The following is a 24,285-nucleotide window of genomic DNA, read 5'->3' on the forward strand; positions in this document are numbered from 1 at the left end:
CAGGGACTATTTAAGGCTCAAGCAGAGGATGATCAGCGGCGGAGTTCTTATCTGGCTTGCTGGAGGGCCATCATCTGGTGCATCCCTGGCTTCTGGGCCCAGGCTGTATCCTTCCTCCGGCTGGTGGGGTTTGGCTGCTATTGAGGAACACTGGGAGGAGGGCAGGAGCAGAGCCACGGCCAGGGCCATGAGTGCTGGGGTGAAGGGATCTTCCCTCAAACGCCCGGGGTGGAGTGGGACCCCATTCCCTCTATGCACAGCATAGGCAGTGGCAAGGTTCAGGGCGGGGCGGGGGTGAGAACATAGGGGCTGGGACCTGTCCCGATGTATCTGAGCAGAAGCTTTGGGTCAAAGCCTTGGGGCTGCAGTACTCCCAACAGCCTTGCGGGCATCAGGGAACAGGGGACAAAACTATACGACAAGTAGTGGAGCCCCAAAAACCCTTGACTCAGAGCAGATATTGGAAGGAAAAGATTGCTGGGTACATGGGGCAGACAGAAAGGCTGCCCGCCCCCCTTCCCTGTCCTTCAGAGCTTGCGTGGTCTTCCAAAGGGTTCAGGGCAGACCCACAGTCTCGTCCGCTCATGGGTTGCAAGTCATTCAGCGGGCCGCCTCGCTTCAGCAGACCGCGTAACCTCAGACACGGCGCAGCGGCGGTGCTGCAAACTCTGTCTCCACAAGCCCCACACAGCCAGGCCGAGGCCCCAGGCCCAGGCACCTACAAGCACCTTTCCTCCCTGCCTGTCTCTCCCCCTCTCTGTCCTCGCCCGCCCCCTCACTCTGTCCTCTTTGCCCTCCCTCTGTGTCCCTTCCTCCTGGTGTGGGGTCTCTCTGTCCCTGTCTCTCTTTTCTTTTCCCTCCTGCTCCTACCTACCCCTTTCCCTCCCTCACTCGCTGACTCTGCCAGGACCACCCTTTGCGCCGTGCGTGACCAGCCAGGCTCCGGGTGAGCCGAGCGGCCCCCTTCTGGGCATAGGGCGCCCTTCAAACCACGGGGCTTCAGGCAAACACACAAGCAAACACAGCTGTCAGCATGGGATGGAGCACATCCAGGCATCCAAAGCTGTGACTGCCTGCAGGCTACATGCACAGGCCAGGGAACCATGGGAACGGAGAGCAATCAGGCCCTTGGCCTTGCCCTGTCGGGCGCAGGCTTCCTCCGAGGTGCTGGAAGCCAAGGGACTCCCCTGGGTGGAGCAGGTGTGAAGAAAGGGCAGGAACTGACGAGGATGGGAGGGCGGCAGTGCCTGATGTTTCTGCACTTTTGCATGTTCGGGACGCTTGCTCTCAGCCAGGAAGTCCTGGGTTGCTCCTGGCTCTCCTTCCGTAGCACATGCTGGCGAGGCTCCTTGACACAAGGCAGATCCTGAATCACCCCAAGATATCAGCTGTGACGGGTGATCAGGACAGGGACATGCTCAGCTACATGACCAATTTGGAGGTCAGTCCTGGGAAACGGAGCCTTGGGGGGCCCGTTGGGAGCAGGGTTTGAGCAGGAGGAGGCCCGGCAAAGTGGTTCAGTGCTGCAGCCAGGCAAGCAGCTCGGGACAACTAGAAGATATGTTCTCCCTTCCCCTCCTATTTCTTCGGCGGGGCAGGTGGAGGAATTGTGCTATCCCAAGTACTGCTGCAGGTTGATGTTTTTCTTTGGGAGCAAACCCTACTTCCAGAACAAAGTGATTGTTAAGGATTATCAGCTTAGGTTTGCTGTTAAGAGTGGGCTTGAGCTTCGAGGATGCTGGGGGGCAGGCAGGGGGCACTTGGGATCGGGAGGGGAGGTGCGCGGGGTCCCCATCATGGGGGCGGGACCTGACTCAGGATGGAGAGAGGCTGGGAGGTTGAGGGGGAGAGAAGGTGAGAGGGCGTGGGTCCTAGGCTGTGGACAGCCTCTTCGAAATTTTCCCGTCCTCTAGGATAGAGGGCATCTCATTCTACTCCAGTCCCATGGTTCTGTGACTATGAACATGGAGCTGCCAGCCGCAGGCACGATATCACCAGCCTTAACTTCTTCAACTCGTTGTGTGACCCCAGCTGCCCGGGTCTAACGGGGATCACCGAGGTGGGGCCCCTGCAGCCTTCGTCAGCAGAGGTGATGCCTGAGCCCCAGCTGCTTGGGAATGGGGCCAGGGCCCCGTGCTCAGCTGGCCTGTTTCCCCTAGCAGGTCGTCAGGGAGGACCTGTGGCAAAATCCCCTGCAGTACTACCTGAGGCAGGAAGGCAGCTGAAGGGAATGAACTGAGAAGAGGGTCTGTTGATGAAGAGCCGGGGTGCTGTGTCCTGACGTGTGTGTGTGGAAGGTCCCCGGGGGACAAGCAGATTAGCGCTGGGGAAACTGAGGCTCAGAGGAGACTGGGCCCCAGCTGGCCCAGGTAGCAGTGGGAAGGGTGGAAGGGAAACTGGGGGAACTCAGAGCACACATCCAGGGGGGGTGCTTCCATGCGGGCAAGTTTTGTCCCACCAGGCTGGAAGCCTTACTCTGAAGCTGTGGCAGATTGATGAACTGTGGCAGAACAGAAGTCCTCAATAAAATCAACAAAAGTAGACCGACACCAAGATATACTGTAATTAAACTAGCAAAATACAGTGACAAGACAAAATTTTGAAAGCAACAAGACTAAAGAAGACAGTTACATACAAGGAAAAATGCATAAGAATAAGAGTGGATTTCCAGCAGGAAGGAGTTGCATGATATTTTCAAAGTGCTAAATGCGGAAAATCTGCAGCCAAGAATACTCTATCTAGCAGGGCTATCCTCAGAACAGAAGGAAAAAATAGAGTTTTCCAGGCAAAATACAACTAAAGGAGTGGATGACCAGTAAACCAGTTCTGCAAGTAATATTGAAAGGGGACTCTTTGAGTGGAAACAGGAGACCAAAATTATGAAGGTAGGAAACATAAAAGCAGTAAAAATTAACACTTCTATAAAATGTCATGCAAGGAACTCAGAAAATAAAAGGATTTAAAATATGATAGCAGGGCGCCTGGGTGGCTCAGTTTGTTAAGCGACTGCCTTCAACTCAGGTCATGATCCTTGAGTTCGGGGATTGAGTCCCGCATTGGGCTCCCTGCTCGGCAGAGAGTGTGTTTCTCCCTCTGACCCTCTTCTGTCGTGCTATCTCTCATTCTCTTTCTCTCAAATAAATAAATACAATCTTTAAAAAATAAAAAAAATATGACACCATATGGGGATTGGGTGGCTCATTTGGTTAAGCCCCTTGATTTTGGCCTGGTTTATGATCTCAGGGTTTTGAGTTTGAACTCAAGTCCAGCTCCATGTTGGGCATAGAGTCTGTTTAAGATTCTCTCTCTCCCTTTCCCCCGTCCCTCCCCTCCCCTCTTGCTCATGCTTTCTCAAAAAATAAACAAATAGATAAATAAATAGATAGATAAATAACAGCAGATATTAAAATGAGAGGAGGAAAGGAGTAAAGAATGGTTTCAAGCTTAAATGATCAAAAACTTAATATAGACTGCTATATGTAGAAGATGTTATATACAAACCTAATGGTAACTACAAATCAAAGCCACTAATAAATATGCAAAGAATAAAGAGAAAATAACCCAGGTATATCACTAAAGAAAATCAGCAAACCATTAAAGGAAGACAAGAACGTATCAATGAAAATCTTCATAAACAACCACAAAACAAATACACTGATATGTATTTATCAATAATTATGTTGAATGTAAATGGACTGACTATTCGAATTGGAAGACAAAGAGTGACACAATGGTTGTGTCCTTCCATGGGGAAGACCCATCTGTATGCTGTCTATAATAGACTCATTTGAGACCTAAAGACACCTGCAGATTAAAATGAGGGGATGAAAATCATTTATCATGCAAATGGCTATAAAAAGAAAGCCGGAGTGGCAATACTTTTATTGTACAAACTAGATTTTAGATTTTTTAAATTTTTTTTATTTGACAGTGAGAGAGAGAGAGAGCACAAGCAGGGGGAGTGGCAGGCAGAGGCAGAGGGAGAAGCAGTCTCCCCACGGATCTGGGGGAGCCCAATGTGGGACTCCATCCCAGGACCCCGGATCCCAGGATCATGACCTGAGCTGAAGGCAGTCGCCAAACCAACTGAGCCACCCAGGCACCCCAAACTAGATTTTAAAACAAAGACTATTAACAAGAGACAAAGAAGAGCACTATATAATCATAAACGGGACAATCCAACAAGAAGATCTAAAACTTGTAAATATTTATACACCCAACATGGGAGCACCCAAATACATAAAGCTGTTAATAACATTAAGGAATTCATTGGTAATAATGCAATAATAGTAGGGGACTCTACCACCACACTTACATCAATGGACAGATCATCCAAACAGAAAATCAACAAGGAAACAGGGCTTTAAATGACATAATGGACCAGATAAACTTAACAAATATAATCATGACATTCCAACCTAAAAGAGCAAAGGACACATTCTTTTTAAGGGCACATGGGTCATTCTCCAGAATAGATCACACGTAAGCCCACAAAACAGGCCTCAAGAAATTCAAGATGGAAGTCATACCATGCATCTTTTCTGACCACAATGCTATAAAATGAGAAGTCAACCACAAGAAAAAAAATCTGGAAAGACCACAAATACATGGAAGTTAAACTAAATATAAATAATGAATGAGTGAACCAGGAAATCAGAGAAGGAATAAAAAATACATGGAAAGAAATGAAAACGAAAACACAACTGTCCAAAACTGTTGAGTTTCATCAGAAGTGGTCCTAAGAGGGAAGTACATAGCAATACATACCTAGTTCAACCAGCAAGAAAGGTCTCAAATAACCTCACCTTACACCTAAAGGAGCTAGCGAAAGAACAATAATCAAAGCCTAAAACCAGGAGAAGGAAGGAAATTATAAACATGAAAGCAGAAATAAATGATATACAAACTAAAAACAACAACAACAGAACAGATCAATGAAACCAAGAGCTGGTTCTCTGAAAAATACTAATAAAATTGATAAGCCTCCAGGCTATTTATCAAGAAGAAAAGAGGAAGGACTAAAATAAATAAAATTACAAATGAGAGAGAAATAACAAACAACACCACAAAAATACAAACAGATATACAAATAATTATAAAAATATGAGAAACTATATGCTAAGAAACTGGACAACCTGGAAGAAATTGGTAAATTCCTAGAAACAGGAAGAAATAGAAATTTTGAAAAGATTGATTACGAACATATACATTGAATCAGTAATAATAATGAAAAAAAAAAAAACTGCCAAAGTCCAGGACGAGATGGCTCCCCAGATGAATTCTACCAAGCATTCAGAGTTAATACCTATTCTTCTCAAACTATTCCAAAAAACAGAAAAGGAAGGATTACCTCCAAGTCCATTCTATGAGGAGAGAATTACTCTAAAATCAAAACCAGAGAAACACTCCACTAAAAACACAATAGGCCAATATCTGATGAACATGGATGATAAAATTCCTGAGAAAATACTAGCAAATCAAATAGAACAATACATTAAATAAATCATTCACCCACTCAAATGGGATTTATTCCTGAGTTGTAGGTGGTTCAATTATCACACATCAATGTTATATACCATCAATCAAAGGATGAAACCATATGATTATTTCAAGAGACACAGAAAAAGCATTTGACAAAGTACAATATCCATTCATGATAAAAATCCTCAACAAGGTAGATTTAGAAGGAACATACTGCAACAAAATAAAGACCATATATGAAAACCCCAGATAACATCAACCACAATGGCAAAAAACAGAGCTCTTTCCCTATTTAGGAAAAAAAAAAAAGGATGTCCACTCTCACCACTGTTATTAATCATAGTATTAGAAGTCCTAGCCTCGGCAATCAGACAAGCACTAGAATCAAAGGCATCCAGTCAGCAAGAAAGAAGCAAAACTTTCACTACCTGCAGATGACGTGACACTACATACAGAAAACTGACAAGACGCCAACAAAAATTCAGGTAGAACTGATAAAGTCAAGTCGCAGGATACAAAATCAATGTGCAGAAATCTGTTATATTTCTATACACCAATTAATGTGCAGCAAAAAGAGAAATTAAGAAAGCAATCCCATTTACAGTTTTACCAAAAACAATAAGATATCTAGGAATAAATCTAACCAAAGGGTTGAAATACCTGTACTCTGAACTGTAAAACACGGATGAAAGAATTTGTAGAGCACACAAAAAATGATGAACATTCCACAGTCATGCACTGGAAGAAAAATTACTGTGAAAATGTCTCTAACCCACAGCAATCTACAAATTTAATGTAATCCTATCAAAATACCACCAGGGTTTTTCATAGAGCTGGAACAATCCAAAAATTTGTTTGGAACCACAGAAGAACTTTGTTTTTAAATTATTTTACATATATATTTTTATTATTATGTTCAGTTAGTGAACATATACAGAAGAGCTTTAATTGTCAAAGCAATGTTGAAAAAGAAAAGCTAAGCTGGAAGCAGTACGTCTAGTCTTCAATTTATATTACAAAGCTGTAGTGATCAAAACAGTATGGCATTGGTACAGAATATACAGTTACATAACACACAAAAATAGATCAATGAAACAGAATAGAAAATCCAGAAATAAACACACAATTTTGTGGTCAACTAATCTTTGACAAAGCAGAAAAGAATATCCAATGGGGAACAGACAGTCTCTTCAACAAATGGTGTTGGGAAAACTGGACAGCCACATGCAGAAGAATGAAACTGGACCACTTTCTTACAGCATACACAAAAATAAACTCAAAATGGATTAAATGTGAAAGCTGAAACCATTAAAATCCTAGAAGAGAGCACAGATAGTAACTTCTGTTGACATAAGCCACAGCAACTTCTTACTAGACACATCTCCTGAGGCAAAGGAAACAAAAGCAAAATTTAACTATGGGGACTTCATCAGGATAAAAGCTTCTGTACAGAAAAGGAAACAATCAACAAAACTAAAAGGCAGCCTGCAGAATGGGGAAAGATATTTGTAAACAATATATGTGCTAAAAGGTTAGTATCAAAAATATAAAAAGCATTTGTTAAACTCAACACCCATAAGCCAAAAACCCAGTGAAGAAATGGTCAGAAGATATGAAAGATATTTCTGCAAAGAAGACATCCAAATGGCCAACAGACACATGAAAAGATGCTCAACATCACTCATCATCAAGGAACTACAAATCAAAACCACCATGAGTTATCACCCCACACTAGTCAGAATGGCTAAAATTAAAAAAAAAAAGAAGAAACAACAGATGTTGGCAAGGATGCAGAGAGGATCCCTCCTGCACTGTTGGTGGGAATGAGAACTGGTGCAGCCACTCTGGAGAACAGTATGGAGGTTCCTCAAGACATTAAAAGTAAAACTGCACTATGACCCAGCATTTGCAGTACCAGGTATTTACCCTCAGAATAAACAATACTGATTCAGAGGGGTACATGCTCCCTGATGTTTATAGTAGCAATGTCCACAATAGCCAAGATATGGAAGCAGCCCATCGACAGATGAATGGATAAAGAAATGTGGTACATATATACATTGGAATATTACTCAGCCATCAGAAAGGAATGACATCTTGCCATTTGCAATGACAAGGATGGAACTAGAAGGTATTATTCTAAGCAAAATATGCCATTCAGAGAAAGACAAATACCATATAATTCACTCACATTTGAAATTAAAAAAAAAAAAAGAGATGAGCAAAGGGGGAAAAAAGAGAGGCAAACCAAGAAACAGACTGTTAATTCTAGAGAACAAACTGATGGTTACCAAGGGGAACTAGGTGGAGGATGGGTGAAACAGGTGATGGGAATGAAGCAATGCACTTGTTGTGATGAGCACATGGTGTTGTATGGAAGTGCAGAATCGCTATATTGTACACCTGAAAGTAATATTACCATGTATGCTAACTGGAATTTAAATAACAACTTTAAAAAATTAAACCTTAGTGTGATGTGCAGTTGTTACTTTAAATATGATTTTCAGGTTTGCAACTTAGGAAAGTGAAGTGAAGACCAAATAGGAATGGGACAATGCACATGGTGATGGGAGAGAACAAGGGATAAGAAAGGAAAATGATGGAGAGAGGGGGCTAAGAGATGTAGATGCTACACCAGGGCTTCCATTTGTTTTTGTAATTTGTAATTTGACGAACTTCAGGTAATGAAGTCTTTCAGGAAGCCAAGTACTTGCAAGGGGAAGAAAGGGAATGTTTGTGAGCTCACTCAAACGGAGAGAATTGATTTGATATTGGCTTTCTGTTGTACCTATCTCAGTTGACAAAGCTATAAAATACTGATGTGGGGAAGGAGTTATTTCTATTGGTTAAAAAAGGTACATGTTTAGACCAGGAACTGAAATGGCTAGTTAAGGGAGTTGCTCTATCTGGCTCAACCTCAGAAGGAACAAATGATATGAATTCATTCAGCTTGGGCCAAAACTGGGCACATGTGCTGACTTGCAGTATTCTTAGATGCCTTTTCTGCAGAATTCCAGGACTTCCTAGTGGAAAAGGGAGAACAGAGAGGATTTTAGGTTTACCCTAGTTAGAGGGAGAAATATGGCTGAAGGAAAAGATAATCACAAACCTTCTATTACATGAAAGCATACTACTCCTTCTTTTCAAATATATCATACTTATGCTCATGTAAATATACTGCATTACTCACCTCTCATGAGGGACCAACTGGGTAGCCAGCAGTCATACAGCTGTATATTTTTCTCTTGCTCCAGGTTCTCCTCTAGACAGATAGGAAGCACCAAGGGTTGAAAATGTATGGGCTGTTTCAGGAAGATTAGCCCAGGACCCAAAGCTCCCTTGGGACCTAGTTAGGGCATGGCACGGGGAATGCCTACAGTTTGAGCTTGAGCAGGCTCCTGAAGATCAGTAAGCCCCACTTGGACCAGGGCTAGTGCTTCTGAGTTCTTTCTGGGAGGGAAATTTATCAAGCATTTTATTATTACATATTTCAATGTAGAAAAGAACTCTAGAGTTAACATGAATAAAATTTAGTCCAGGTGAGCATTAAAGTGCTACTATTCCCTTCACTACTTCTGTCTTATTAGGAACACTATGTTTAGACACCTTCAGAAATGATGAGGTAAGTTTTACAATGCAAACAATTTCTTTGTTGAAAATTCCTAACTTAAATTATTAGGCATCCTAATATTTATCGTGAAAGTAAAATACACCAAATACACCAAATAGTGAAATACACCAAAAACTAATGATATACTGTATGGTGACTAACATAACATAATAATAAAAAAAAAAAACACTTAGTGAAATACATTTTGAAAGTTAGGAGTTGAAATATTGTATAGTAATAATATGAATAACTTTGGACAGTTACTCCCTTTCTGGGGGCTTTGTTTTCCTTGTTTGTCCAAAGACTTACTTCACTATGCTAAAAGAAGAAATAAAACTATGCTCAAAAGGATATTTTTCAAAGAGGTATAATTCTTCTACAGATCCATATATTTAAGAGATAACATGTTTGAAGTCAGAAAGTGGAAAACTGTGAACCTTACTATTTAAACTTTCCATCATTTTATTATAGGTAAAATTATACAAAAATAGGGTATCTTTTTACAGTTCTATTGATTTGGATCCTGAAATTATCTCTGAAAAACAGGTAAAGCACCCATTTATGGATACTTGAGATATGACAAGATACAAGTAGAGATGCTTTCTCTTTAGTTAAGGAAATGTATCAGATGTGACTACTGCAGGAAGATACACAGAATTTGATTTCTGTAACAAAGAATATGTACCGTCTTTAAAGAATCTTGAAATGACATACTCAGACTGACATGAAATTTGCACATCTAGCTGAGGTAAGGATCCACTGTTCATTCAGTACAGAGCCAGCACAGAAATGGGAGAAAGAGAGTTGCAGGGAAAGCATCCAAGGAAATTCACCCACGTCTGCCTCCCAGCAGTTGGGACAGTGGGGCACAAGGCCAGGTGGTAATCCACACTCTGCAGAAGGAATCCATATTTTCAATAGGTGAAGGAAGTATTATTACCTCCTTTACCTGAACAGTTTGATTTCCTATTTTTTACTTTATCAAAGTGCTTGTAAATTTTCAACTTTAGGAAAGTGCTTGGAAATATGAATTTTAACCCTATATAGTTGGGGATGGGAACAGAGATTGTCTGAATACACCTCTCTGAAAATAACATATGTCTATTCACTCCTCAAATAGAACAGTAAACCATTTCTAAGCACTAAAAGCATTTTTATAATATGCTCTGAAAGGAACTATACTTATAAAAAAACTGTTTCAAGCAAAAATTAGTCTTCTCCGAATATGTAGACATCTGTTAAGATTTTGTTATCCATTCCCCATTCTCTGATCTAAATAATGGTTTGAATTGTGTCCTGCCCAAGTATGAGGGCATGACTTCTGACCTATAGAGAAACTCTTGTAATTAGGCTCTAACAAAGACCTTGGTCCTAAGGATAATAACTCAAATAGATGACTACACTGAACTTGCCTGTGGCTTCATGAGAAATAACAGCTGTCTTGAAGAGCCAGAAAGCCTGGACCCTCCCTTTCCAGGCCACACCTAGGTGACACTCAGCCAAAGAAACGTTGAGTTGTGAATACTTGAGAGGATCTTGTTCAGGCTGATGAGACTTGGTTCCAGATTGAGACCCAGGCATCAGAGAAGGTTCTTTTCTTAAAAGGGTGGCTGGAGCAGCAAGCAGATATGAAAAAGTATGAGAAAGAATGTTCTCTTCAGTAAATTTTAAGGAAGAAATTTCCTTGACAGAGCTATCAGAAGAGGAGGCTAAGCAGGAGAACAGGAGAGAAGGCTGCTGGAGAAAGAATGGAGCAAGAAGGGAAAATATAGAATAAAGGCAATATACAAGAAGAAATGACCAAATAGGAATGGGGCAATGCACATGGTGATGGGAGAGAACAAGGAATAAGAAAGGAAAATGATGGAGAGAGGGGGCTAAGAGATGTAGATGCTACACCAGGGCTTCCATTTGTTTTTGTAATTTGTAATTTGACAAACTTCAGGTAATGAAGTCTTTCAGGAAGCCAAGTACTTGCAAGGGGAAGAAAGGGAATGTTTGTGAGCTCACTCAAACGGAGAGAATTGATTTGATATTGGCTTTCTGTTGTACCTATCTCAGTTGACAAAGCTATAAAATACTGATGTGGGGAAGGAATTATTTCTATTGGTTAAAAAAGGTACATGTTTAGACCAGGAACTGAAATGGCTAGTTAAGGGAGTTGCTCTATCTGGCTCAACCTCAGAAGGAACAAATGATATAATTCTATCGGCTTATAATGCCTGTCAGGTCTGATTTCTACTTCAGTATGGATCCATGTTCTGACTTTGTCATGTTTATGGATAGCAAATGATGCAATCATACCAGTTTCAGGGTGGGCCCAGGATCTCACTGCTTGGGTTTCAGGATGGATCCAAGGGTGAAACGTACCAACTTCAGGCTGCAACCCGGAGCTGAAGATCTGAGATTCGGAATTGGTCGATGGTCTGACTTTATTCATTGGAATGTAGAACCAAGATCTAAGTGCATCAGGTTCTAGCTTCATCCAGGGTCTGACTGTTTGGATTTCTGAGTAGGGTTGATTCACAGTACCACTTTGCTGAATCCAGGGGTGATTTATACTGTCAGCCTGACTCCAGGGACTGACAGATTGGGAGTCAGATTTAATCCATGTTGAACTGTATCACTTTTGAGTCTGTAACCAAGATGTAATTGTATCAAGTTCCAATGAAGTTGGAGGTTTTACTACTTTGCCCTCTGTCTGGGTCCAAATTTGGATTGTTTCAGTTTCAGGTTGAGTCCATGATCTAATTGTATTGGCTTCAGGCTGGTTCCAAGGTTTTATTGAATCCAGTTTAGTCTGGAACCAGTGTCTTATTACTGTACCAGCTTCTAACTGGGTCAGGGGGTATATTTCTATATTTTCAGACTGGGTCCGTGATCTAATTGTAGCAGTTTCAACCTGAATCCAGGGTTGCACTGTACTGATTTCAAGCTTGGTCCAGGATCTGACTGTACTAGTTTCATACTGAGTCCAAGAGCTACTTATACCATTTTGGGTCCCAGAAGATGTCATTTGAGATTCAAGCTGGGACCAAGGCCTAACTGCATCATTTTGAGTCAGGTACCAAAATGTGCCTGTATTTCTTTCAGTCCAGATATTGACTGACTGAGACCCAGGCTTGGTCCAGGGTGTGACTGTACTGCTTTTAGACTGGATCCAGAGGTTGAATATACTAGCTTCAGTGTGAATCCATGGTCGCAAGGCATCACCTCCAGAAAGGGTCCAGGTTCTTACTTTGTCTTTTTCAGACTTATTCCATGGGTAGGATATACCAGTTTTTGTTGGAATCCATGATATGACTGTAGGAGTTTCATGTTGGGCCAAGGGCTCAAATCTATCAGTTTCAAACTGGGTCAAAGTTCTCACTGTTTGAAGTTTTGAGCAGGCCGAGGTACTTACTCTTTCTGTTTCAGTTTTAAACCAATATCTGCTAATATCAGTTTCAGATAGGGGTAAGAGTGTGGCTGATTGTGACAAAGGCACTCTCCATGATACCAGTGTTTCAAATTCAGGCAAAGGCCATGTATTAACATTATTAATTCCAGGTTGTGTCGACAGAAGAGATGCTTGATTTTCTCCTTGAATCAAGGATTGAGTAGAATCACTTTGAGGATGCAATGAAATACTGAATATACCAGCTTCAGGCAGTATCCATGATTTCTTAGACTCAGATATAAGTACAGTCCAAAATATAACCGTATCAGTTACACTCGGTATATAAGAATATCCTGCTTGATATTCAGACTGAGTCCAGGATATAATTGTGGACATTGCAGAATGTGTCCAGGTTTTTACTAATGAATATTCATTATGAGTCCATATTTTCACTGTAGAAGCTTTAGTGTCTGTCAAAGGATTTAGAAGAGAGGAGGCCTGGGTCCATGTTGTGACGGTAGAAACAAGTGTCACTGTCCAGGGATTTACTGCTGGAAACACACCTTGGTTCCATGACATGACTCTGGAAGCAAGAACCTCTGTCCAGGGATTTACTGCTGGAGGTACAGCTTGAGTCCATGGAGTGACTCTGGATGCACCAGCCTCTGTCCAGGGATTTACTGCTGGAGGTACAGCTTGGGTCCATGGAGTGACTCTGGATGCACCAGCCTCTGTCCAGGGATTTACTTCTGAAGGGATAGCTTGGGTCCATGGAGTGACTTTGGATGCATCAGCTTCTGTCCAGGGATTTATTCCTGGAGGTGCAGCTTGGGTCCATGGCATGACTCTGGATGCACCGGCGTCTGTCCAGGGATTTCCTTCTGGAGATACAGCTTGGGTCCCTGATGTGACTCTGGATGTACCAGCCTCTCTCCAGGGATTTATTGCTGGAGGAAGAGCTTTGTTCCATGATGTGACTCTGGATGCACCAGCCTCTGTCCAGGGATTTATTGCTGGAGGTACAGCTTGTGTCCATGGAATGACTCTGGATGCACCAGTGTCTATCCAGGGATTTACTACTGGAAGTACAGCTTGGGTCCCTGGCAAGACTCTGGAAGTGACAGCCTCTGTCCAGGATGGTACAGCTTGGGTCCATGGAGTGACTCTGGAAGTGACAGTGTCTGTCCAGGCATTTACTGCTGTAGGAGATTGTGTCCATGGCATCACTCTGGAAGTGACAGCCTCTGTCCAGGTATTTACTGCTACTGGAAATACTACTTGGATCCATGGTATGTCTCTCAAAGTGACAGCTTCTGTCCCTGGATTTACTGCTACAGATATAGCTTGGGTCCATGATGTGACTCTGGAAGCAACAGCCTCTGTCCAGGGATTTACTGCTGGAAATTCAGCTTGGAACCATGGTGTGACTCTGGAAGTGATAATCTCTGTCCAGGGATTCACAGCAAGAGCCTGACCCTGAGTTAGGGCTGTGACTGTGTCACTCTCAAATTGTGTCCAAGTTTTAACCGTTACAGATTGAATAAGGGTGAATTGTGGGAATATTTCAAAAGTAGACCAAGGAATTACTGTTTTGGCTTGGGTCCAAAATATATCTGATGAGGTTAATATCTGTGTCCAAGGTTTTGCTCTTGAAGATTCATCCAGGGCCCACACTGTGACTCTATCTGCTACAGACTTTGTCCAGGGATTTAATGCTGGAGATTCGGCCTCAGGCCACAGGATAATTGTATCAGCTACAGCCTGTGTCAATGAACTTACTGCTGGATATTCAGCTTGTGTCCATGGCATGACTAAGGAAGCTACAGGCTCTATCCAAGGATTTGCTTCTGGAGATTCAGTCTGAGTCCACAATATGACTATACTAGCCTCAGGCTCAACTGATGGTTTTAGGGCTGGAGATTTGTACTCTGATTCAGACTGTGTCCAGGTATTTACTGCCAGAAATTGAACCTGAGTCCAAGTATTTACTGATGGAGATTTAGTCTGTGTCCATTCTGTGACTCTATAAGCTATAGATTGTGTCCACTGATTTACAGCTAGAGATTCAGCCTGGGTCCATAATGGGACTATGGAAGCTATAGCTTCTATCCTGGGAATTAAGGGTGGAGATTCAGACTGAGTCCACCTTTTGACTGTACCAGTTTCAGTGTCCAATGTTTGGGGCTACTGCTGTGTCCAAAGTTTTACTTCTGAAAATTGAGATTTGGTGCCTGGTGTGACTTTATCAAATTTAGTCTCTATCCAGGGCTTCATGGTTGGAAAAAATCCCATGGTCCATGGTATGGCTGTTTCAGAAACAGCCTCTGTCCAGGTATTTTCTTCTGGGGATTCATTCTGAGTCCATGGTATGATGGTGTTATTTTTAGTCTGTGTCCAGGTATTTACTGCAAGAGATTCATCCTGGATCCAAGGTGTGACTGTAACATTTTCAGGTTGTGTCCAGAGATTTACTACAGGAGATTCAGCCTGGGTCCATGTTGTGATTGTGTCAGTTTCAGATTGTGTCCATGGATTCACTGCTGGAGACTCAACCTGAGACCATGATGTAAATGTGTCAGGTCCTGGCTGTGCCCAGGGACTTAATGCTGGATATCTACCATGGGTCTGCAGTGTGACGAGATTAGTTTTGGGCTTGGTCCAGGAATTTATTGTAGCAAATTCAGCCTGGGTCCAAGGTGTGACTGTGTCTGTTTCAAACTGTGTCCAGGGATTCACTGCAGGAGATTTAGCCTGGGTCCACCGTGTGACTATATCAACTATAGCCTGTGTCAAGAGATTTATGATTTCAGAATTTGCCTGTGTCCAGAGTGTGACAGTATCAATTTCAAATTTTTCCATGGATGTACTGAAGGAGATTCAACTATGTTCATTGGTGTTACTGTGTCACCTACAGCATCTGTCCAGGGATTTACTACTGGGGACTCACCAGGAGTCCATGGTGTGATTGTGTCAGCCAAAGGTTGTGTCCAAGGGTTTACTTTTAGAGATTCACCCTGAGTCCCCTGTGTAATTGCATCAGTTTCAGACTGTGTCCAGGGATAGACTAGAGGTGATTCAGCTTGGTTCCACAGTAAGATTGTATCAGATACTCCCTGTGACACAGACTTTATTACTAGAGATTCAGCCTGAGTCAGGGATGCAGTTGTGAAAGCCACAACCTCTGTCCAGGTTTTCACTGATGGAGACTGATCCTGAGTCAATAGTGTTACTGTGAAACCTACAGCATCTATCCATGGATTTACTGCTGCAGATTCAGCCTGATTCCATGGTAATAATGTGGCAGCTATAGCCTCTATCAGTGGATTTACTACTGGTGATTTTGTCTGGGTCCATGGTGTGACAGTGAAAACTACAGTCTCTGACCAGGGATTTACTAATGGAGTTTCAGTCTGGGTCCCCAGTGTGGCATCAGTCAAAGGGTCTGTCCAGGTCTCTACTGCATGACATTCATCCTCAGTAAATGATGTGATTGTATCTAACACAGTTTGTGTCCACTGATTTATGGCTGGAGGTTCACTCTGGGTCCATTGTATAACATTATCAGATATAGGCTCTGTCCAAGAATTTAGTGCTATAGAATCAGTCAGGGTCCACAGTGTGTCTACATCAGCTATAGATTGTGTCCAAGGATTTACTGCTGGAGATTCAACCTGGGTCCATGGTATAACACCATCAAATACAGTCTCAGTCTCTGTCCAGGGATTTACTGCTGGAGACTCCGCCATGGTCCATGGTGGAAGTATTTCAGCTATAGTTTGTGGCCATAAATTTACTCCTGGAGTTTCTGCCTGGGTCCAAGTTGTGACTGTATCAGTTTCAGATTGTGCCCAGGGATTTACTTCTAGATTTCCTTTTTTGGTCCACATTGAGGCACTATCAGTTTCATACTGTCTCCAGGAATTTCCTGCTAAAGATTCTGTCAGAGTCCATGTTATAAATGTATGAGTTTCAGACTTTTTCAAGGAATGTAATAATGGAGACTCATTCTGAGTACATAGTGTGACTGTATCAGCTACAGGCTGGGTCCAAGAATTTACTGCTAGAGATTCAGCTTGAGTCCATTGTGTGCCTGTCCCAGCTACAGTATCGATCCAGGGATTTACTGCTGGAGATTCAGGCTGCGTCCACAGTAGGAGTGTGTTAGTTTCAGACTGTATCCAGGGATTTACTGCTGGGGACTCAGCCTGCAACCATTGTGTATCACGTATAATTTTCACCCAAGGAAGTACTTCTGAAGGTTCACCCTGGGCCCATTGTGTGACTGTATCAGCCATAGGCTTTGTCCAGGGATTTACCGCTAGGGACTCATCCTGGGTCCATGATATGACTGTATCATTTTCAGACTGTAACCAGGGATTCACTGCTGGAGATTCAGCCTGTGTCCAGATGGCTGTGTCAGCTACAGTTTTTGTTGAGGAATTTATTTCTGAAGGTTCACCCTGGTTCCAATGAGTGACTGTATCATCTATAGTCTGTGTCCAGAGATTTGCCACTGGCAGTTCAGGCTGAGTCCAGTGTGGGACTATATGAGACAGAGGATACATCAAGAGCCTTTGTCCTGGAAATTCAGTCTTTGCCCATGTTGTGACAGTGTCAGCTAAAATATCTGTCCAGTGATTAATTGCTGAAGCTTCTCACTGTGTTGAGAGTATAACTGTTTCGGTTTCAGACTGTGCCCAGGGATTAACTTCTGGAGTCTCAGCCTGTCCCCATGCCCATGGTGTTGATGGGCTTCATTTTGTGCCCTGGGATTGATTATACCCACATCTGGCTGAATCCAAGGTCTTATGTCAGATTCAGATTGTGTCCAGAATCTAACTTTATCACCTTCAAGCTCATCCAAGGGCCTCACAGTGTAAATGTCATGTTGTATCCAGGCTCTTAGCTTGTCTGCCACAGGTTGGTTCCAGGGCCTAACTATTTCTGTTTTGGACTGAATCCAGTGGTGGGCTACTTGGAATACTGGCTCTGTCCACATTGTGGGTGTCTCCACTTGAGTCTGGAACCAATGTCTGACATTGTCAGCCTCAGATTTAGTCCAAAGCCTGGGTATATCACCTTCAGGTTGGGTCCAGGAATGCGCTGTTTGAAATTCTGTCTCAATCCAAGGTTTGAATTTATGCATTTGAGTATACAACCAAGGTCTGACTCTAACAGCTTCAAGCTCAGACCAGGCAATGGTTGTCTGAGATTCAAGTTGGTTCCATGTTCTGAATGTATTGGTTTGTATTTGCAACCAAAGTCTAGCTACATCAGCTTCAGGCCCTGTCCAGGGTGTAATTGTATTAACTTTAGACTGCGACCAGATTCTGAATGTCAATGCTTCAGGCTTCATCCATGGTTGGATGCTACTAGCTTCGGACTGAGTCCATGGTCTCACTATGTCAACTTCAGGCTGAGTCCAAGGGTAGAGTGTTTGCAAGTCTGGCTGAGACCTTGCTCTCATTTGATTAGACTGAGTCCAAAACCAGGATCTGGCTGTACCAGCTATAGGCTTGTTCCCAAGTCTGAAGGTTTCAATTTCAGTGTGTGTCACGGATCTAATTATACATGCTTCTGACTGGGTCCAATGTTTGTCTTTACCATTTTCAGTCTGGGCTCTAGGTCTGACTATTTGAAACTTAGGCTGAATCCAGCATCTGATTCTTTCAGTTTCAGTCTGTAACCATGGTCTGATTTCTGCTTTCAGCTGAGTCAGTGGTTTTCTTGCTTGGGTTTCTGGCTGCTTCCAGGTTTGGATTATGGCAGCTTCAGGTTTACTCCAGGGCCTGGTTGTATCAGCTTTAGACTGAAAAAAAGGCTTAATTACATTTGTAATAGTATGTATCAAAAACCAGGTTGTATCTGCAGTTTGAATCTGGGGTTTGACCATAACAGATTCACGTTTACTCAATGGACTTATTCTCTCCATTTGACTTGAGGCTTTGCCCAGACTGGTATTATATTGTGCCCAAGACTTAATAGTGTTGCTTGCAGATGGTATCCAAGTGAAAGGCATATTAAGTGCTGAAGAAGTCCACAATTGAGCTGACTTAGATTCAGGGAGAATCCAGTATTCATTAGTCTTTTCTGTAATTTCTTGGGATCCATCTAAATTTAAGACTGACTGAAACCAGGGTTCCAACCTAAGAGTTACTGTAGGATACTGAGATCCATCTGCATTTAGCATGGAATGAGTCCAGAATTCATTTTTATTAACTGTTAAAGGAACCCATGCATTCAAGTTATAAGTTACTGGTTTAAAAGCAGTGTGAACTCTACCGACTACATGGTGTATTTGGCTTCCAATATTCTCTTCACTTGATTGTATCTGCATCACTCTTCCAGTTTTATCAGGTACAGAATGTGTCCAAGGTCCAATGTCAGGGGTAATTTCTAGCCAGGGTCTAGCTAGAAGTTGACCATGGAAAGGAACCTTACTAGACTGAACTTGAAACTGTACAGTATTAACCCCAGAAAGAAGGTGGGATCCATCTATGCCACTTGAAAACAAAACCCAGGATATAGCAGAACTAACTAATGGTAGAGTATGAAGCCCAATGATACCAGCTAAAGGATTAACCCAGGGGTGTACTGAATTGGTCATCCTTTGGTACCGATATTTCATTGTATCTTTCTGAGGAAGGTCCAAGGGTATAGATTTATCAGGTGTTGGAGGCTTTGGGGGTCCAGAAAGAACCAAAGTTTCAGAAGTACCAGCTATTGGGGTATTCCAGGGCTCAGAAATATCAGAAGGATCCCGCTGTTTGATAACAAGAGACGTCCAAGATTGTATCATTGGGAATTTGCTAGTTGAGGAGAGCTGACTAGCTTGAAGGTGTAACTGTCTACTGCCAGGAAAAGAGTCTCTATTATTTAAACGAAAAAATACTGGAGGAGGATTCCGGTGTTGTCTGTTCAGTGGGAAAGTGCCTAATCTTCTCTTCCGTGACTGTACAGAGAGTCTGTGGGAGGTCAAAATGGCAGTACCCCTGTTCAGGCTAAGCCTGTCTTGTGGACGATGTTCTACCCCAGGAGTAAAATTGCAGGGTAGGGAAAAAATAGGATCCAGTGGCTTCTGAGATGTCTTGATAAGCCATTTCACCCAAGATAAATATGGGGCTGTCTTGATGACAAGAACAGGGTCATAACAGGCCATTGAGGATTCACTGACCAGGCCTACCAGTTCCCAGTGGTTGCCACAGAGGCAGAGAACAGGACTACCCTGCTGTACCTGAATGAGGAAAAAAGATAAGCCGTATTTATATGGGACAAACGGGCAGACAAACATAAATCGTAAGAATATATTAAAATATATGTAACATAAGTTATATGTAAATATATAATATATAAATTATAAAATATATGGCTACACTTTTGTCATAAATAATATTTGTATATTATATACATATTATCAATAAATACATTGAAATACATAAGATTTATATATTTTTCTACCATATATCCATATGACATGGTGAAAAATAATAAATGTTACCTGGTACATACTTCTTAAAGCTCCAGAATAACTTACACACACATAATTGTAACTCCATTTAAAGGAGAAAAACCAAATCACAAAGGATATTTAGAGAAAATTCCCATGCTCTAAATAGCAATTACATATTCAACATTCTTTATTTGGATATCACTTATTCCCTTTGCTGAGTATTTCTAGGCAGGGCACAACTTACACAATCATATGTAATGACTGTGTTTATCCTTATCACTCCACGTCATTACTCTGGTTCAAGTTGTCCTCATTTGTTTTCAAACCATTCTCATTTCTGCTATTCTCTCATACCCAAACTTATTCCATGCTTTGTTCCTCCTGGCAGGCAGGATGATATTCAGAGTAAAATCCAAAGGTGTTATTAATTAGTTTCTGATCTCAGTTCAACATTTTTCCTTTGTTCATTTTGCTACCATCATATTTGTTTCATTCTTCACGGAAATTTTTCCACAGTAGTATCCTTTGCCTGGAATTGGCTTCCCTCATGGGATTTACTTGGGTTGATTTCTCAAGCCTTTAGGTTTTTGGTCAAATAGAACATTTTTAAAGATCTTCTGCATTTCTCCTATTTTAATAGCACACCTTCATTATTTTCTTGGGAAACAATTGTTAGCTTTTGAGTAAGCTTCATGTGGATAAGGATAATTATATGCTTTTTTAAACTGCTGCATCTTAGCATAGCACCAAATCATGTTTAGGCAATCAATATTTAATGAATGAATGATTCCTTATTGTTTTTGCAGTTCATGCCATACCATTTTGTAGGAATAAATGTGAAGAGTACAAAGGTACTTTAATAGACTTTGTTGGTTAGATATCTAAATAAATCTGACTTCTTTAATTTAATTTTAAAGGCCATCTTTCATCCCACCTTCCAGAACAGAAAATATTTGATTCTTCTAAAATATATTTTTTTTGCATTAAAATCTTTCTGTGACTCCAAGGACTTCAACAACTAACTCCAGGCACCATTACTTCATAATTGGTCCAAAGGAATTTTCTTTTCTCATTTTTTAAATATTTTTTTACCATCATGTGCCCCTTACAAATTTTAAAACTCAAATATTTTCTATGCATTAAATGTTCATTACATTTGCACATCTTATTTCTATTGTGAAGAGCTACTTTCCTCTCAAAATTTTAAGTATGCCTTCATCTATCCAAATGTAGATATAATTGTTATCTCCAATGTTCACAATAAAGATTTCTAAAAGATTAACAAAATTTTATTTTATTTATTTATTTTTTTAATTTTTATTGTTATGTTAATCACCATATATTACATCATTAGTTTTTGGTACAGTGTTCCATGATTCATTGTTTGTTCATAACACCAAGTGCTCCATGCAGAACGTGCCCTCCTCAATACCCATCACCAGGCTAACCCATCCCCCCACCCCCCTCCCCTCTAGAACCCTCAGTTTGTTTTTCAGAGTCCATCATCTCTCATAATCAGAGAAAGACATGTATCACATGACCTCACTGATATGAGGAATTCTTAATCTCAGGAAAGAAACTGAGTGTTACTGGAGTGGTTGGGGGTGGGAGGGATGGGGTGGCTGGGTGATAGATATTGGGGAGGGTATGTGCTACGGTGAACAAAATTTTATTTTTACTAAATTACTGCACTAATCTCTCGTATCAAATCATAAACTCCGGTGACCGGGCCCAGAAAATCGGGATTTTCTAAGAACAGGGACCAGGCCTGTTTCCTCTATGTACCCTGTCAATTTGTAGTCTACCACGCTGTGGTTACCTTGTCTTTCTTAATTTCAAATTTCTCAAATATTGGTTTCAGCTCTTTGTTCTTTTGGGCTTGACAAAGTTTTGGCAATATGTGTATTAAGAAGAATTTGATATCACCTATATTCCTTTTGCATCACAGATTTTAACATCTTCCTTATTTGTAAATTTCAAACGTTTTTATTTTTGCCTCTCACTTTTTTTGCCTTAAATTTCTTTGTAGCCATTTGTGACTTCTTAAATTTTATCTGTTACAAACTAAATATTACTATATGTAGTATATAACACAAATATTACTACATATCTTCTAGGTTGAGCTTTGGGAATATAAGGTCACAATAGTCTTTAAAAATATATATTGGTAGCAGGTACTCCTCATCACTAGTTCAGTTACAATATTTTTGTAGCTTCAGGATGGAGAGATAATAATTATACCTCATAACCAAAGACTTTTAAGTACTCGGTTTGTTTTTGTAAAACTGAGTTCTATTTGTATTCTAACAACCCAATCCAAAGATAACCTGTTCTTCCCATTGCTTCGAATATATTTTAGCAAAATTTCTAATTCTGAAATTTTATTGATGAAAATATTCCTGCTTTGTTTGTCACCTTAAGAATAAATATATCTTTGAATCTTTATTTGACATAATGTACGTATGATTATATAATCACATAAACATTACACCGGTGGATTGCATGTGAAAGGAAAGAATCTTTCTTTTTTTATTAAGGGAGTAAGAGTCAACATGTTATCTGACCCTCTTAAATTTTTAGGTGTACAGTGTAAGATTGTTAACTATATACACTAGGTTGGTCAGCAGATCTCCAGAACTTATTCATCTTGCATAAATGAAATTGTATCCATTTTACATTTTGCATATAGTTTTACATCTCCCCCCAATGGTAACTCTGCCCTTATACAGTAAGTACCCAGCAGTCTCCTTGTGGCTGACTCCAGATGCATAAATTGTTACTTTTAGGTAGGTGGATATGTTGATGGTGGCAGAATGAGAGGTCCAGCAGCTTAACTGACAGCTTTTTGATACTGGTTCCAAAGTTACTGTGGTCTGAGGGAATAGAGATAGAAAGGACTATGAGATATGGGTTATTATATTATTATGATTTACTACTAGGTTGGTACAACTTTCAATCTTTTAATCACACAAAATTACTGAGATACTCTGACTCCTCCTTCCCTTCCATCTAATCTCATACACACTTATTTCATACTTTCTTGTATTTTTTAGCTGTTCCTAAATCCCTCTTAAGTAATAGAACACAGAATATTATAACCCAGGATATTGTCACTTTTCCTTCTTTACACCATGTGAAGTGGAGTAATACGGCCTTAATTATTTACAAGATTTTTTAACATCCTGTTTTATTTTTGCATTGTTTTGCTTTGTTTTTTTCTATATCATTATATGAGCTACACTTATGATATGACAGAACATGACACTTGAGCTTACTCTGATATTGGTATACCCTGCAGTGTTATAACAGCTCTTCCAGAGATGTTATAAGTGTGATAAAGTGGTATCGCCCCACCCTGATAGGGTACTGTAGCAGGATGACTCCTATGTCTCCTTTGACTGGATCCATTCCAACTTGTGGACCAAAACTGGGGTGCAGGCATATTGTATGGCCAAGTAAGATATCTTCTTGGTCAATGACTGCTGAAATGTCAGAGTCCAAATGTTTCCTAAAGGAATAGAAAAGTGCAGAAGAGCATAATGAAATTGGACTGAGAAAAACATTTCATTAAACTTCATTTAACCTGAAATGTTAATGTAATCCAACAATTTTCTATTTACATCCCTGTAAAATGATGCTCTACATTGCACACTGAATAGAATTTGACTTTTAGAACTCCAAGCTTCATTTTTAATATGTTATTTTCCAAAGACAATGTCCCTTGAATGCATCATTATCCAACGCAAATAAAATTAATTTTGACAAAGAAATATAAAATGTATATGTAACTATGATCCCTTTACCATGATTCTAGCTGTACTTACAGTTTATTCAGACAGCTGGCTGTGGAGAGGATCCACCACCGACTCAGAATAATGCCCTGGCAGTTTTCAGCCATGGACATTAGCCATGGGAAGTTGCTGGATGCTGTCAATGGGGCAATCGTTGGGGTCAATGAGATTAACAACTGCTTTTGAGAATTGGATACTAAAAGGCCAGCTAGGGAGGAGAAAAGGTAAATATAACATGAAAAACTTCATCTTGCTGAATGATTATTGAGATTTGTCATCCTAACTTTCACTTGTTGAAGATGTGAAATAAGAGAATATAGAGAAGAATGAGAAACATAAATAAAAGTGGCAAAATGTAAGATTAGATGAAAGACAAACATGATAAGAAGTAGGAAATGAAATAAACATCAAGGACAAAAACAGAAGATATTTTAAAACGTTAAGGAAAATAAAAATTATTTCCCCAGTAATAAGACAAACAGAGGAGAAAAAAATTCCCAATTGTCTGTAACTTACCACCACAGCAGTGAAAAAACAGTCCCCAAAACTGATAGAAGCCAAGTGGAGATCTCAT

The 24,285-nt window shown here is 40.9% G+C and overlaps 2 protein-coding genes across 2 annotated transcripts; both read right to left on the reverse strand.

Moving 5' to 3' along the window:
- Positions 1–2,339: 2,339 nt before the first annotated feature.
- LOC148162008 (uncharacterized) lies at positions 2,340–12,866 on the reverse strand. The gene is given in 8 exon segments (XM_088020452.1): positions 2,340–2,396; positions 8,398–8,504; positions 8,672–8,931; positions 9,816–9,984; positions 10,504–10,804; positions 10,806–11,201; positions 11,203–11,303; positions 11,306–12,866. Coding segments are annotated over 8 exon segments (2,952 nt in total).
- Positions 12,867–13,260: 394 nt separating this feature from the next.
- On the reverse strand, positions 13,261–24,285 carry LOC148162009 (uncharacterized). The gene is given in 13 exon segments (XM_088020453.1): positions 13,261–13,833; positions 14,118–15,316; positions 15,319–15,583; positions 15,845–17,218; positions 17,221–17,820; positions 17,881–19,704; positions 22,657–22,793; positions 23,196–23,222; positions 23,225–23,239; positions 23,242–23,274; positions 23,277–23,428; positions 23,745–23,907; positions 24,228–24,285. Coding segments are annotated over 13 exon segments (6,420 nt in total).

This window comes from Eumetopias jubatus, unplaced genomic scaffold (genome assembly GCF_037043125.1).
Source record: "Eumetopias jubatus isolate StellerSeaLion01/CBP00866 unplaced genomic scaffold, mEumJub1_p1.0 scaffold_27, whole genome shotgun sequence".
Lineage (NCBI taxonomy): Eukaryota > Metazoa > Chordata > Mammalia > Carnivora > Otariidae > Eumetopias > Eumetopias jubatus.